Source organism: Panthera tigris, chromosome A1 (genome assembly GCF_018350195.1).
Source record: "Panthera tigris isolate Pti1 chromosome A1, P.tigris_Pti1_mat1.1, whole genome shotgun sequence".
Classification (NCBI taxonomy): Eukaryota; Metazoa; Chordata; class Mammalia; order Carnivora; family Felidae; genus Panthera; species Panthera tigris.
Genome location: NC_056660.1, coordinates 179,974,756 through 179,987,179, shown reverse-complemented (window position 1 = coordinate 179,987,179; position 12,424 = coordinate 179,974,756). Strand labels below are relative to the sequence as shown.

Below are 12,424 nucleotides of genomic sequence, written 5' to 3'. Positions count from 1 at the left end.
AAAGGAAATAACGTTTACTGGACACCTGGTGTGCACCAAGCTAAGCATTGCCTAATTTCAACAGCTGTAAAAGGAAGGGTATCATCTCAGGGAAACCGAGGCCCAGGGTGTTTTGGAAACTTTCCCCAGTCAAACACATAGGCAGGTACAGACTTAAACTCAAGTCTGTGCTCTGTGCATCTTTGGGCAAGTTGGGGTATTCCTCAGCACCATCATTTCCCACAGAGAAGATTCCAGAATTCATCTTCCCTTAGAGATGCACGTTAGTCATACTGAGATGTTAATGTTGCTTAAATTATTCTCCCTGGAGTTGTCCTAATGGCATCGAGTGTAACTTTTTTGTCTTTCTTTGTATCCCATCTTCAAGAATCGCTCTATTCATCCGTCCTAATCATAACACTAAATTACCTTTAAGTAAGCATGAAAAAGTTTTATCTGAGGATGAAATTATATGCTTTCCATTATCAGGTAACTAAAACTAGATCTAAAAATGGAAAGTATATCTTGCCTTAACGGATCATGTTCTGCCTTAACTGACCAAAAAGCCTGAAGCCAGATTTGTTGGTCTCTGATGTGTAGTCCATTCCCTCCAGTATTTGACATCATCCACAGCTCCTGTTTCCTTTATGACAGTGTTTCTCTGTGGGGCATTTTTGGCCCCCAGGGGACATTGGGCAAGTGTCTGAAGACTTCTTTGGTTGTCACAGTTAGAGGAGGTGCAACTGGCATTTAGCAGAGAGAGGCTGAGATGCGGTTAAGTCAAAGGACAGCCCCTACAGCGAAGAATGATCCTGCCCAAGAGGTCCATGGTGCTGCTCTTGGAGAAACGCTTTAGGGGGTCTCTGCTGCTTCTGATCCCTAAGCTCCCTTTAATCCACAAGTCAGCAGCACCCTGCCCCTTGAGAAGAATGCAGAACACACATTTGAAAGTGAATATGCATATTCGCTCATGGGGCACAGGTATATATTTGGTATGTATACATTCTGAAGTTACATGCAAATGCTTCTTAAATAGCATCCTTTACCGAAGAGACTCACAGATTGGCACTAACTTCCATAAGTTAAGGTCAGCCACTCTGCGCATTTGTGATTAAGTTTTGTTTCCAACTCCCACCCCCACCTGAACATCCCATATCAGCAGAACTGAAGATTCCCTGAAGAGAACAAGTCCTAACTAAGAGTACAGTGTCTCTCAATTAAATGAAGAAACACTTTCCACAGTGCCTTTGGAAAGACCAGAATTTTCCCCCTCAGATGCAACATGCCTTTTTAAGTCCTGTAACATCACCAGTTATTTTCCAAATGAGTTTACAAGATAGTAAAATGGTTGCCAAATTGTTGTCCAATGAATTCTGTCAATAGGACTCTCATGAAAAAGTGCGAGAATTTAAAATAAAGCTGAACGAAAACTGGGAACATCTCCTTTCTGAACACCAAAGAGTACTCTTCTTATGACCGAAGACAGCAGATCTCTCAAGCTGCTGTAAAGTTTGGTCTAAAAAAATAACTAGAAAGATTTTGGCTTTCTCACAGCCACCTATGTCTTTTTGAAAAAGTGAACCTCAGGTTTCAATTTCTTTACCTAGTGACCTCCCTCCTCCCCACTCCCCAATTCTATACATTTAGATAACCTGAATCAATTCCCATCGACTAGTTTTCCAGTGTTTCAAAGAGACAATCAAGATATATTGGCAATAAGTAAATTAAATAACACCCCCTCCATTTTTTTGTGGTATACGATAATCCTTCACTCCAATAATGTTTTAATCAAGATACACCACACATTGCCAGGGAGGTTAATCTTATTAAGCAATTACTGGGTAAGTATCCAGCAGAAGCAAATTAAAATGTAAGCAAAACAAGGGTATGTGAGTTCCATCTAAGATGGCACATCGATAGAGATTTCATTACTTGGTCTTTAGGAGTGTTTACATTGCTCAGATTTGGAAAGGAGTCTAATAGACAGGGCAGCCTACACTCTCTGATATGTTAGTGGAAACAAAGCACTTGATTAATTAGTTAGGAGAGTATGTTCTTTGGGCTTTGTCTTCCCTTTTCCATTTGTTGTTGTTCATGGTTTATTTTTTCTCCATTCTCTCTTTCAATTAAACCTTAATGTGGTTGGTTTGGTTGTTGGGTTTCACATCAAGAAAAGGGAGCCCACAGACTGCCAGAATCACTCACCATCTCGAGTGTATTTCTATGTTAAAAGGAATGAACTCATACATCTTCATTACAAGAGCACAGAGCACTTTTTCTATAGATCTGGGATTAGATAAGCCTTGAGAACGAAGATTCAATACAGTGTTCTGACCTGGTCAGATAACATAAGGGAATCCAGTTTGATTGGCTAGGCCCAGAGGCAAAGAATACAAGAGCTTTTAAAGGGCACATCACATGTAGCCAATTTGTGCACTGATCTTAAGAAAGAATAAACTCCCAAGTAGAATTTCATGGATCATTCTCAAAACCTATCACTCATTTTAAAGTCAAGGTGTCCTCTATATCAGAGGTCAGCAAATAACATCTCATGAACCAAATCAGGCCAGCCATGTGTTTTTGCAAATAAAGTTTTATTGGAGCACAGCCATATTCATTCATTGCCTATGGCTGCTTTTGCACTACAACAATGGAGCTGAGTAGATGCAACAGAGATGAGATGGCCCACTAAAGCATAAAATATTTGTTACCTGACCCATTATGGAAGTTTGCCTACTACTCTGTATCATTTGCAAACCTATGTCTGCTCTCATTGGACTGTTCTGCAACTATAAATTATAGGAGATGAGGCAGAAGAGACCAAACTCCCAATAGATCAGCCTTTCCGTCTTGACCAAGGGTTGGGCATATTTTGGGTAACACTGCATCGACAGATTCTGTGTAACATATGACTCTAGAGTTGGTCCAGCTGGTTACAACTGTCAGCTCCATCACTTAGCTGCTTGAACATAAGCAGGTCATTTGTCCTCCCTCAGCCACCAATTCCTCATCCATAAAATGGAACTCCTCACACTTGGCATCCAGTATAAAGGAGACAGTGCTTGTAAAACATGGTGTGTGGCATCAGGCAGTTAATAAGAGATCCGGGAATATTAGTTGTCACTGACATCATCATGCCATCTCTCAGTTACTCCATTTAACAAGCATCCACGGGCTGACACTTCTTATGAGGTATTGTAGTTTCCAAAGGTGAAGGCTGCCTTCAGAATGTCAAGATAGAGAGTCGTTCTGCTTCATCTTTTCCCTTTGCCTTCTAAGAATTAGAACCAACCCAGATGTGGAGACTTCTTCCCAAACATTTGCTTGATGAGGTCAGTGGGAAGCAAGACTTCCCATTCACAAGGGCCAATGTGCAAAACAAGCTGGCCCGTTCCCCACAGCATTATTTGTCTCACTGCAGCTTGAGTTCCATCACTGCCAGACTGTCTGTTTTAAGCCCCACCATTCTCGGTTTATAACTCAGCTGTAAACATTTATTTGTGCCTGGAGCACATTTCTTTCCTACCCTTTGAAAAAAAAAAAAATCAGAATTTCCAGATGGTATGCAAGTTGGAAAAAAATGGCAAAGACTGTTATTCTGTTTAGAAACATGTTTTTCTACACTTGCCCTTTCAGCAAAAACTTCATAATGATTTTTACTAGTTGGCTTAATGCATGGTACTAGGAGCCAGATTAGCAGGGAGGTTGGTAATTCTTCCTCTGGCTCTTGTCAGCCTCTCAATGAACACAGCCCAGGGTTTCAAAATGATCACTTCTCTACATGGGGCTTTTTCAAAGTCAGTGAAGTTCCCAGAAGGGCAAGGGGTGGTTATGTTTGAGCCAACCATTACAATACTGCACGTCTACTGGCAAATATACCAATAGCCTACATACCAATGTAACAACTCCTCTCAGTTTGGAGGCCATCTTATTCTCCCTTTGTTACATGTGAGTACTGCTTACGCACTTCATATTGCTGATTTTAGCTTCTGATTGCTACCCACAACCCCGTTCTAAGTTGTATAATTTCTGTTGTACCTGACATCATTGTGGGTTGACATGGGTATTAATAGCAAGATAATCTATTTCCCTCCCTAGTGCATTTATCCTCACTTGTGCTGGCACGTTTCTCTTTCAGAGTTGACTTGTACATCCAGAGGGTGGTCCCTGCCACCTGTTTGGATACACACCTCTTTGTATGTCTTGTACTTAGGCCAGTGTCCGAAAAGCAGCCAACGGGGTGATTAGAAATGTGGGTTCTGGAAGCGTTCGTATTTTGGATCCCAGTTCTACCACTTAAGAGCTGTGTGACCTTAAGCAAGTCACTGTATTTTCATGGTTCTCTAATCTGAAAACCAGAAAAGTCACAAACATATCAGGAGATGGCATGGCCAGCAGTAACCACTCAGTAAATTTTAGCTGCTATAAATAACACTAATAAACTGAACTACATATTAATGCAGAATCATGCTCACCTGAATGGTCAGATAAATAAATGTCTGTTAATTCCCCTAGTGGCAAAGAGTTGGCCATTTTTACCTAAGGTGACAAATTGGGTTTCAAAAGATGTAAAGGCCACATGTAGTCCCAACTGCTGAAGGATTTTATAAAAATCATTATTGCTGTGTGATGTTGTGAATACATCATGGGAGCAGTGAACACTGAGGATAGAAATCTATTCCTGAAGAATAGCCAGCCAGCAGCAGGGTGAAGGCTGATGGGCTGATTCAGAGGAGCTGTAGTGTAAGGCAGTGAATCTAATGTCCTTAGGAGAATCTCTTTGCCTATCTCTTGGTTAAACAGAAGCTTCAGATGGTTGTCCTGATTCCCAAATAAATGGAAACGAGGTGTAATGACTGAAGCAATAATCTGAATTCAACTTTATTTGCAATAGATAAAAATATGTGAGGCAGAATAATCTGTAAGGCAGATTTATGCTGAGGTGCCTCTGGAGTTCGGTTAAGTTTAGGAAGTATTAATATGAGGTTTCATTTCCCGGCTATGACTATGAGTCCATTCCCGTTATCACTTGTTTGGGGAATAGTCTCGCTGTTTCCATAAATGAATTATGGCAACATTTTCTGAAATGATTAGCTCCTAATGTGGCTATGGAAGGCTGTCGTTTTGCTTGACATCAGTCTTATTTAACTGGTTGGAATTTTAGGTATGTGTTTCTGAAATAGGCAATAGCTTCACATTTACATGAGCACTCTTCCGTGGAGTTATAGAGGTGGACTATCCTATAAAATTGATCATTTAGAGTGTTGCCTCAAAAATCCAAGAAATCTCATCTTTAAGCTGGAGATGAATCAGCCATAACCATCATGAAGCATCTGCTTTTTAGGGCAAAATGATCATCATCTCCACTTTTGGTCCTGCATCTCATAGATAGGGAGGAAAGTTTGACATAGAAGCCGCAGCTCAGGGAAATGTGGGTGGGACTCAGTGCTCCTTGCAGGACACGATGCTCAGTCACTACCCAGAACCCAAGGGTGGTGGCCAGTCTTTCACTGAATGATTATGGGATGGCTGTTTAAATCTTCTCCTGATGCCACCAATTGAAGCCCACATTGAGTCCCTGGGACCTTGCCCTGCTGCCTGGATGAGGGATACTGGGGGTATGATATGCATCCCAACGTTTGATGTTGAGCAAAAGTTACCTAGCGCTATAGTAGATGCTTGACAAATATTTGTTGCGTCAAGTGTGAATGAATGATCTCCACAACATTGCTTGGGACACTTGTTAGTCATTGTTAAATAAAATCTGGCAGCTTTTTGCTAAAGTAGGCTCCAGAAAGTTGTCTACCTGAAAAGCAGCTAGAGTATACAGCAACATGGGCAATTTGGAACTCGATCTTGTGACTTTGTTTTTTCTGCTTTTAGCACCTTCCTTCACGTGACTGGTCCCTCCTTATCTATAGACATATTGATCACTCATTGAATATTGATTTCAGCTGCTCTAGAAAATGACTTCCTGCTTCACTGAGTCCTATCCCACCCTGTGGCCCTTTATCTCATTGTTACCTACACTAGTTCATTGTACCTATGCTGGGCAGCCTATATTTTAACTATACCATCATAAATTTATACTCTAAATCTGGGGAAAATAGTTATGGCTGTGTTTGGGTAGCACAACACCTGGGTAGAAAGATGTAGAAGTGCCACAGATTGGGTACTACATATGTTACCCTGGTTAATCCTCAGAAACCACCCCATTATACAGATGAGTAGACAAACCCAGAAAAAGGGAGTGGTTAGCCCAAAGACAACAGCTAGTGGTTGTCAGAGCTGGGATTCAAACCCAGGGCTGACAGCTTCACTGTCCAACATGCCTCCTGAGGTCTCAGATCTTCTCAGTAAAGGATAGAAAGTGTGATTACTTTGCTTCCTTGTTGTCTGTCTCTCAGTGGCACCCCATTAGGAATTAGCCATGTTGGGGTCCTAGAACACAAGCAGGGCCAGGGGGAGCCCAGATTTAGGTCCTCCTTGGTGGGACTGGGAGCCTGACTCAGGGTGCTGGCCTCCTTGACCTTCAGGAGCAGCACAGATCTTCACTCCTGTTGGACACCAGCCCAGGGATTTGACCTCTAGGAACAGAGCTACTGAGACCGTTCCCCACACTGGCTTCAGCAGTTTACAAATGACAGCTTTCCTATTTATGTCTTTCAAGGCAATGTCTGCATAACATTTTTTCCTTTCTTATTGTTTTTAACATTACAGAAGTTTTGCACACTCAATTTATTTTATTTTTTTAACGTTTTATTTTTGAGACAGAGAGAGACAGAGCATGAATGGGGGCAGGTCAGAGAGACAGGGACACACAGAATCCGAAACAGGCTCCAGGCTCTGAGCTTTCAGCACAGAGCCCGACGCGGGACTCGAACTCACGGACTGTGAGATCATGACCTGAGCTGAAGTGGGACGCTTAACCGACTAAGCCACCCAGGCGCCCCTGCACACTCAATTTAAAGATGTTTTTTAATTATGTAGAAAAGTTTTTTTTTTCCTCTGTTACAAAGAATGTTGTGTAACAACTGGCAAATTTGAATCAGATATTTAAGTTAGAAATACATTGTATCAATTTACTGTTTTTAATAATTGTACAGTGGCTCTGAAAAAGAATGCCTTTGTTTTTAGGAAAAACACATAGAAGAATCAAGAGGTAAAAGGAACAACCTATCTGTAACTTATTCTCCATTCTTCAGGAAAAAAACAGAGAAAAGAAAGAATGATAGAACAAATATGTATTAAATTTATGGAATCTGGGTGAATGATATGCAGGAATTCTTTGTACTGTTTTCTAAAAATGTTACTGTAAATCTGAAATTATTTCAAAATGAAGATTTTTTTATATAAAAGTATTGAAAACTCCACTTTGCAAAAGCAGAATTCAGTTGCCATTATCTGGAGAATTTACTTTGAAAGTAGTCACTAGCTTTTAATAGTAATTGTAACTTATGTTAAACGAATTGAATTTGTTAAAAGTGAAATCGGATAACCTCTCCTCCCTCCTACGGACCACACACACACACACACACACACACCCCACACACCACACACACTCTTTGTAGCATATATCCAGAGATGACTCACCCCTCCTCACCCCCTAGCTCTCTCTGTTAGAACACAGTAGACTACAGTGTAATGTCCCATATGATACTCTGAGTCCAAACCTCTCTCATGTAGATAAAGACCCTGAGACTTTGAGAGCTAGAACTGCCTCAAACTAGTCAGCGCCTTAGTAGCAAGGAGGGAGTTCAAACAAACAGTTCATTTACACCCCTGTTTCTTTCCACAAAAGGTCCAAGGTTAAATATCAGGAATAAGACCCTTCGCTTTTGGTTGTTATCTAACAACCTTTCCACCATATTCCAGTCTCCCTGGTTTGCTTATTTATCTATAAGGTTTTATACAAAAGGTACATTAAGAGTTTATTCATGATTTTTGAAGAGGGTTTTCAGTGAAGGTTCCTTTAAATAGTAAATTTCTCCATAAAGCTTTCAAGCTTTTGGTTTTACTGGGGGAGGGGGGGAGTCAGTTTACATGCAACTTTTCAAAGTAAATCTACTTTAAGGCACTCATTTTTATCTGGTGGTCACAGGGGTTATGTTAAAACACCCCAGCAGCTGGGCAGGTAAAACTTGATTCAGTTCAGCAAGCATTTATAAATCATCCATGGTTTGCCAGGTGCAAACCATATAGAACCCAAAGATGCATTTGCACCTCTATCTGACCTCAGGGAGTACAGTGTCTAATATGAGAGACTTACGAAGGCAAGCAAAATCAATTATAGGACCTAACAACAGGTGCTGGACCCTGCAGTAGACTTAAGTGTAAATGCTATGAACACTCAGAGAAAGAGTCTACTTATTTGTTGGTAGGAGTGAAGGCTGGGTGTAAAGGAAAAGACAGCATCAGTGTGAAGGTGCAGCTGACCTGGACCTTCATTTCAGGGCTACTCAGTAAAACAGGTTTATCAATAAAGTAATCATACCAGCTCTGGAAAGTCCCACCAAAAATCAGTAGTGGGAACAGATCCCAACCAACAATTTTACACTTGTTCCCATAGTTAAGTCTATTCCAGAAGAATTAGACACTGTCTCTTGATTGGTAGATATACAAATATATAAACATAGATATACACATATACATAAGCATATATATCACATATCCATGCAATGTTTTTTTTTTCTTTTTCTTTTAGAAAATCTTTTACTCTAGGGGCCCCTAGGTGGTCAGTTGGTTTACTGTCTGACTCTTGATTTGGGTTCAGGTCATGATCTCACAGTTCTGAGATCGAGCCCCGCAACAGGCTCCAGGATGACCTGCTTAGGATTCTCTCTCCCTCTCTCTCTGCCCCTTCCCATAAGATACTCTGCTCACATGCACACACATTCATTCATTCATTCTCTCTCTCTGTCTCTCTCTTCTCTCTCTCTCTCTCTCTCTCTCTCTCAAAATAAATAAATTTTTAAAAAAGGAAAATCCTTTACTCTAAAAAGAAAGCCAGGTGCTTTCCCATATAGCTCTTAATTTTTTTATTTAATTAAATGAAGCTAACTAGCATATATTTTGCTATTATTATGTGCCAGGCTCTGTACAAAGCCCTTTGTACACTTCCATTTGTTACTCCCACCCTATGAGATAGTTACTATAAAGAAGAATGGAGACCCAGAGAGGTTAAGCAAATTGCTAGAGGTCCACAGCAAGGAAGAACCAGAGACAGAATTTAAACCCACTGTGTCTGGCTGCAAAACCTGTACTTCATCACCCAATGTACTTCCTCCTTTAGTGGATTGGAAATGAAGAAGGGGAGCATATGAAATCCTAGGAGGAGGTGTGAATACTGAAAAGGCAGCCTGTACTCGCTGATGGTAGCAGCTAATTTACAGAAGGTGGTGTCCTGAAGTTGGGTCTAGTAAAAGAACAGGGCTCCCACTGCTGTACAAACCAAGCCCCTGAGGCTCCTTGTCTGAATTCCTCCAGAGCAACCATTCTCTGGCAGCTGGCTCCCTTGTGAATCTCTTACATCCTCATTGGGCTTGACATTATCAAAATCCGTTTAGGTTTCAACAGTAGATTAGCAGGCTCGTGGGTGCTGATTTCCTGCTTCTTTTTCATATCCTGTCATTAACCCAGCAACCCCTGAAAGCCCAACAGACATGAAGGAAAGCCCATCTTATTAAGTTTAAAGATGAATAATTTCTTTAAAATTCTTTTTTTATTTTAAATGAATTTCTTTAACTTGTTGCCACACTGTGATTGCTGGGTTTATTTTTGGTTTCTATCAGAGGCCCCTAAACTATTCTTCCCCAGGGGTCTTTTTTATTACACCTCTTCCTTACTGGGTCCTTTTTATCATATCCCTTCCCCCCAAAGACCCTAATGTGGGGGAGGGGGAAGTCTGCCAAAAGCAGCATTTTTACATACAAATTAGTTTTCAAATTATAATAATTAGAGCTTCTGATTAATGGATAATAACAAGTATTTCCCCCTGGACATGCCATTATTTCAGCAAAATCAACAACACTCCAGGCTGAGAGCCTTATTGATAATAATAGTAATGGTAGCTAATTTTTATTTAGGACTTCTGTTGCGCCTAAAATTAAGAGCTTTGCATGCATTAACTCATTAAATCCTCACAACAACCCTCTGAAATAAGTAATAGTATCCCAACTATTCAGATGTGGGAACTAAGACATAGAGAATTGATACACTTAGCAAGTATCAAAGGTAGGATTTGAACCAGGGCAGTCTCCGCCCAGAATCTCTGTTCTTCCATACCATGCATTATTCCTCCCCCTACAGAGAAGTATTCCATGTCCATTATCCACATAAACATGTTTGAGGAATAAACCATCTAGTTCCATCTAAAGGTTTGACCCACTCGGGACTTACTATCTATTTCTTTCCTTAGCAATATTATGTGACGAGAGCTTCCAAACTTCCCTCAGAAACCTGTTCCCTAGTTTTGTTTTTCTAGAGGTCAAGAATTTCTTCTTACAATCTCAACCATTGTTTCTCCTGCTTTATTTTAAGCCCTTGCTGACTTTTTATTTGATCCCCTGTTGAGCTAAATAAAAATGAATCATTCCCTCTCTTGTTTAAAAAGAAAAAATAAAAAGGAAAAAAAATAACGTCATACCCTCAAGTCATTCTGTGTTTTTCTTTTATAATTTAGATATGGAAAGCCATCAGAAATCCAAAAATTTCACCTCTCCATTTTACAGATGGAGAAAGTAGCATCAAGGTCATTTATGAGTCTTGTCTTAATGCAGGGGCCAGAATAGTGACAGACCAGGTCTGCTAAGTCAGACAGCTTCACTAACACTTTGTGCCAGCCTTCAGCTGCTTGTGGTTCCCACAACCTCTCCTGACCATTCAAATCTTTTACACTGGACTGTTGCCAAATATAGATAAATATTTTCTCAAGAACCCATCCGTTCCAGAATGCAGAAGGGAACTTGATTCCCATCCTTTGCCCATTGGGCAGAAGAGGTTTTCCAATCCACAAGGCCATCAAAGTGATGGGTTGAAAAGTGAAAAGTCCCCCAGAACTTCTTTCAGAAGTCCCATTTGAACAAATCACAAATGACCATGATAAAACTAGGTTCCATCTAGGTTGTGTTCCCATTTAAGGGATCAGGGAAATGAGACTCCAAGAGATTAACTGCTTTCCTTGTGTGACTACTAGCAACTCCCAGATTTTCCTGAATTCTGTGCTTGCAAATAAAACCACCCTCAGAAGTTGAGAAGGTACTGGCGAGTTCATTGCTATTAAATCCTCTTTAAAAATAGGTATTTCTGGAACTCCTTTCACTAAAGTTTTGAAGGAAGCTCAATGTGGGCAACCAATATTTTCTGTATTAGTGATTTCAAATGCAACAGAGATGCTATGATGATGCCATGACAGAGGTGTGATTTCCACAGTGTGCTTAGATCCCTCCTGCTAACTCAAGGAAGGAGTCACCCCCAATATTAGATCAGTCTGACATCAAGTCCTTATTTTCTACAGTTATTTACTTTAGACTAATTTTTGTTCACAGTTGCTTCTTTCTATTTTAATTTATGAAAATGTCAGAGTATATTGGACTTGTCTATGGCTGGAAAGAATAATTAAAGGCTACAAGAATTAGATTTGGTGCCAAATTAATATCACTCTCTTCTCCCCTGCTGATAATTTTACACCCCAGTCATATTTGAGGTTATTGGAAGCTTTACCTGTGCTTCCCAGACTCCAGCTCTTACTATATTTGGTCAGTTAATAGTAACCAAAGAAGTTTAGAAAGCATGGTGCCAGTATTTCACATGCCCTGGGTTATGAGTTTATACTTAAAGACAAACTTGCCATGAGTTTAATAGTAATTTTTTTGAAACTCCTGGCATGCAATTAAACAGAAATGTAGAACCAACAAATGTGTACAGATATCACTGACTTGATGTCAATTCCTGCTTTCCAGTGTCCTGGTCATTGAAAAACAGCAGCATAGACAGTGGTGAAGCAGAAGTTGGTCGACGGGTGACCCAAGAAGTCCCACCAGGCGTGTTTTGGAGATCACAGATTCACATCAGTCAACCCCAGTTCTTAAAGTTCAATATCTCCCTTGGGAAGGATGCTCTCTTCGGTGTTTACATAAGAAGAGGACTTCCACCATCCCATGCCCAGGTATGAACATACTTGATATAACTATGAGTTTTAAAAAATTACTACTCCTCACCCACTAGGATGACTATTGTTGGAAGTTGGACAATAACAAGTGTTGGCAGGGTGTGAAGAAATTGGAACATTGGTATGTTGCTGGTAGGCGTGTAAAATGGTGCAGCTCCTGTGGAAAACAGTTTGACAGTTCTTTAAAAGTTAAACATAGAGTCACCATCTGACCCAGTAATTCCACTTCTAGGCATATACACAGAGAATTGAAAAGGTTATTTCTCATAAAAACAT

At 40.4% G+C, this 12,424-nt stretch overlaps 1 protein-coding gene across 3 annotated transcripts in view; it reads left to right on the top strand.

The window, feature by feature from the left end:
- Window positions 1-12,424, top strand: part of TENM2 (teneurin transmembrane protein 2) — a 941,161-nt gene that overhangs the window by 724,074 nt on the left and 204,663 nt on the right. For all 3 annotated transcript variants that reach the window (XM_042992783.1, XM_042992777.1, XM_042992795.1), the window contains one exon: window positions 11,940-12,145. In XM_042992783.1, the coding sequence (XP_042848717.1) occupies window positions 11,940-12,145 (206 nt within the window). The remainder of the gene's footprint in view (window positions 1-11,939; window positions 12,146-12,424) is intronic.